At 39.4% G+C, this 1,901-nt stretch overlaps 1 protein-coding gene across 1 annotated transcript in view; it reads right to left on the bottom strand.

Annotated features, from left to right (window-relative positions):
* Positions 1 to 1,791, bottom strand: part of FAM3B (family with sequence similarity 3, member B) — a gene marked incomplete at its 5' end in the record, with an annotated part of 6,472 nt that extends 4,681 nt beyond the window's left edge. The window contains 2 exon segments of the mRNA XM_010136717.1: positions 849 to 907; positions 1,616 to 1,791. Coding sequence (XP_010135019.1) covers positions 849 to 907; positions 1,616 to 1,791 — 235 coding nt within the window.
* Between the last annotated feature and the right edge of the window lie 110 nt (positions 1,792 to 1,901).

Below are 1,901 nucleotides of genomic sequence, written 5' to 3'. Positions count from 1 at the left end.
GTGGCTTCGAGATATATACATATATATATATATATATATCATGCAAGTTCAGACAAGGTCAAGATCTTGCTTAGCAGTACTGAGACAAAAAACTGGAACATAAGTGTTTTGTGATCAAAGCCAAGTTGACTGTGCGTCTGAACTCCCTTGCTTCCCCTCCCCCACAACATTTAGGCATTAATTTCTCTCAGGATCCATTACTGAACACACCGCACTTCTGCAACATTCCCACTCATCGAAATTAAAACGGTGCCTCCGCATGTGGAAGAAGCTGCGCCTTCTGCTTTCCAATAGCTTCTACTGTAAGCAAAGTCATATAACAGCAGTTAAATATTAATCAAGCTTTGAGCTGGCCTTTCTGCTCCCTGACCGAGCTTGGAAAAGGAATTTGTACCTTGCTTGTACTTTGGGGCAGAACTGCAGTTCTCGGTTACCGCTTGCCCCTCATCACTGAAGCAGTAGGTATCTTTCCGCAAGGACTGAATCCGAAAGTTGAGTCTTACTGCTGGTGATTGCATATTTTCGCTACATTACATAAGCAGCGGCTCTTTTATCTAAGAAAACACGCACACACTGCTTCCATGCACACATTTTCTATTTTCTTACATTGATTATGAACACGTTTTTCTTTATCTAGAACACTACTTCTCCCAAACACAGATTTTTCTTACGTTTAACACGAATCAACTTTGCAATTTTTTCCTCTCCCTTTCCTTCCATACTAGCTAGTAAAAAAAAAAACAAAACCAAACCCCACCCCACAAACAAACCCCAATCCCCCCAAGAATGTCTGTAAATTATTTCAGTACCAAAGTATGGGTGTGTCTAACATTTTTTCTCTTACTCACAATTCACAAGGGCAATGTTTATACCTCTCTCAACACTACCTTTCTCTTTGCTTGTAAACCTGGAATTGAAATAAATACAGTATCAGTAGAATGCACCTGTCCAGAAGCTCTGATCCAAAGTTGTATTTACCAGTGTTAGGTCATTTTCTGATGTTTATGTTTTCTTCAGTTATTTAATTCAAGACTTTGTAGTAAACAAGAGCTATGGCTTAAAAATCTTGCACATCGTATCAGTCAGTTTCCTGTAATGATGCACAACGAGTCTTTCAAAACGAGCCATATCAGGAAAGTACTTGATGCAAATGCAGCCAGAAAGATAAAGTAGAAAAGCCTCCAAGACAAAACATGGTTGTGGCAGTATTCTGTGTGGACTATATCTACACAAAAGGTTTTGAAGTTACTCTACCTGTCCTGCTTGAAGAATCATGAAAGAACCTGACTTTCAGAAGGTGTTGACCATTCAACATACCACAAACTAGCTATCCCGCACAATGAAAATTAAAAATCATACTTGAAATTAACACTTGAATGCAGCTTATGTAAAGGAACAAAGAAAACACGACCTGAGATTAGGTATTTAAAAAAAAATTTAAAAATGAAAAAAGAGTTAAAATACTGTCAAGATATACTCTGAATTTTATCACCACAATAGGAGCCCTACGGTAGGGTCTTTCTTGCTGCTACTGAACCAAAATGCAAGTCTTCTTCACACTACAAAGCACTTGCTTGCATTTAAAGTTACACATTTAGTTACACATTAAAGTCACAGCGCATCCTCAAAACAAATTTTAGCCAGCTTTCCTTTGCCGTCACCACCAAGAATCTGATAGGCATAGTTCCCAGGTGAGCAGGGAGACAAGGGGTCCCACTTCTGCCTTCTTGGGACTGGGGCTGCAACAACAAAGATGAGAAAATGTTTTCTTGGATGCTGCGTAAAGCATTCCTACATGGAAAGAATCACTTCATGTCAGCATGCTAAACTCAGACACATATATGCAGAAGCCAGTCTCGCCAGTTCTCCAGTATGATGGCAACATTATCACGGATCTGCCT

This window comes from Buceros rhinoceros, unplaced genomic scaffold, assembly GCF_000710305.1.
Source record: "Buceros rhinoceros silvestris isolate BGI_N320 unplaced genomic scaffold, ASM71030v1 scaffold10945, whole genome shotgun sequence".
Classification (NCBI taxonomy): Eukaryota; Metazoa; Chordata; class Aves; order Bucerotiformes; family Bucerotidae; genus Buceros; species Buceros rhinoceros.
This window is presented reverse-complemented; position numbering and strand designations above follow the sequence as displayed.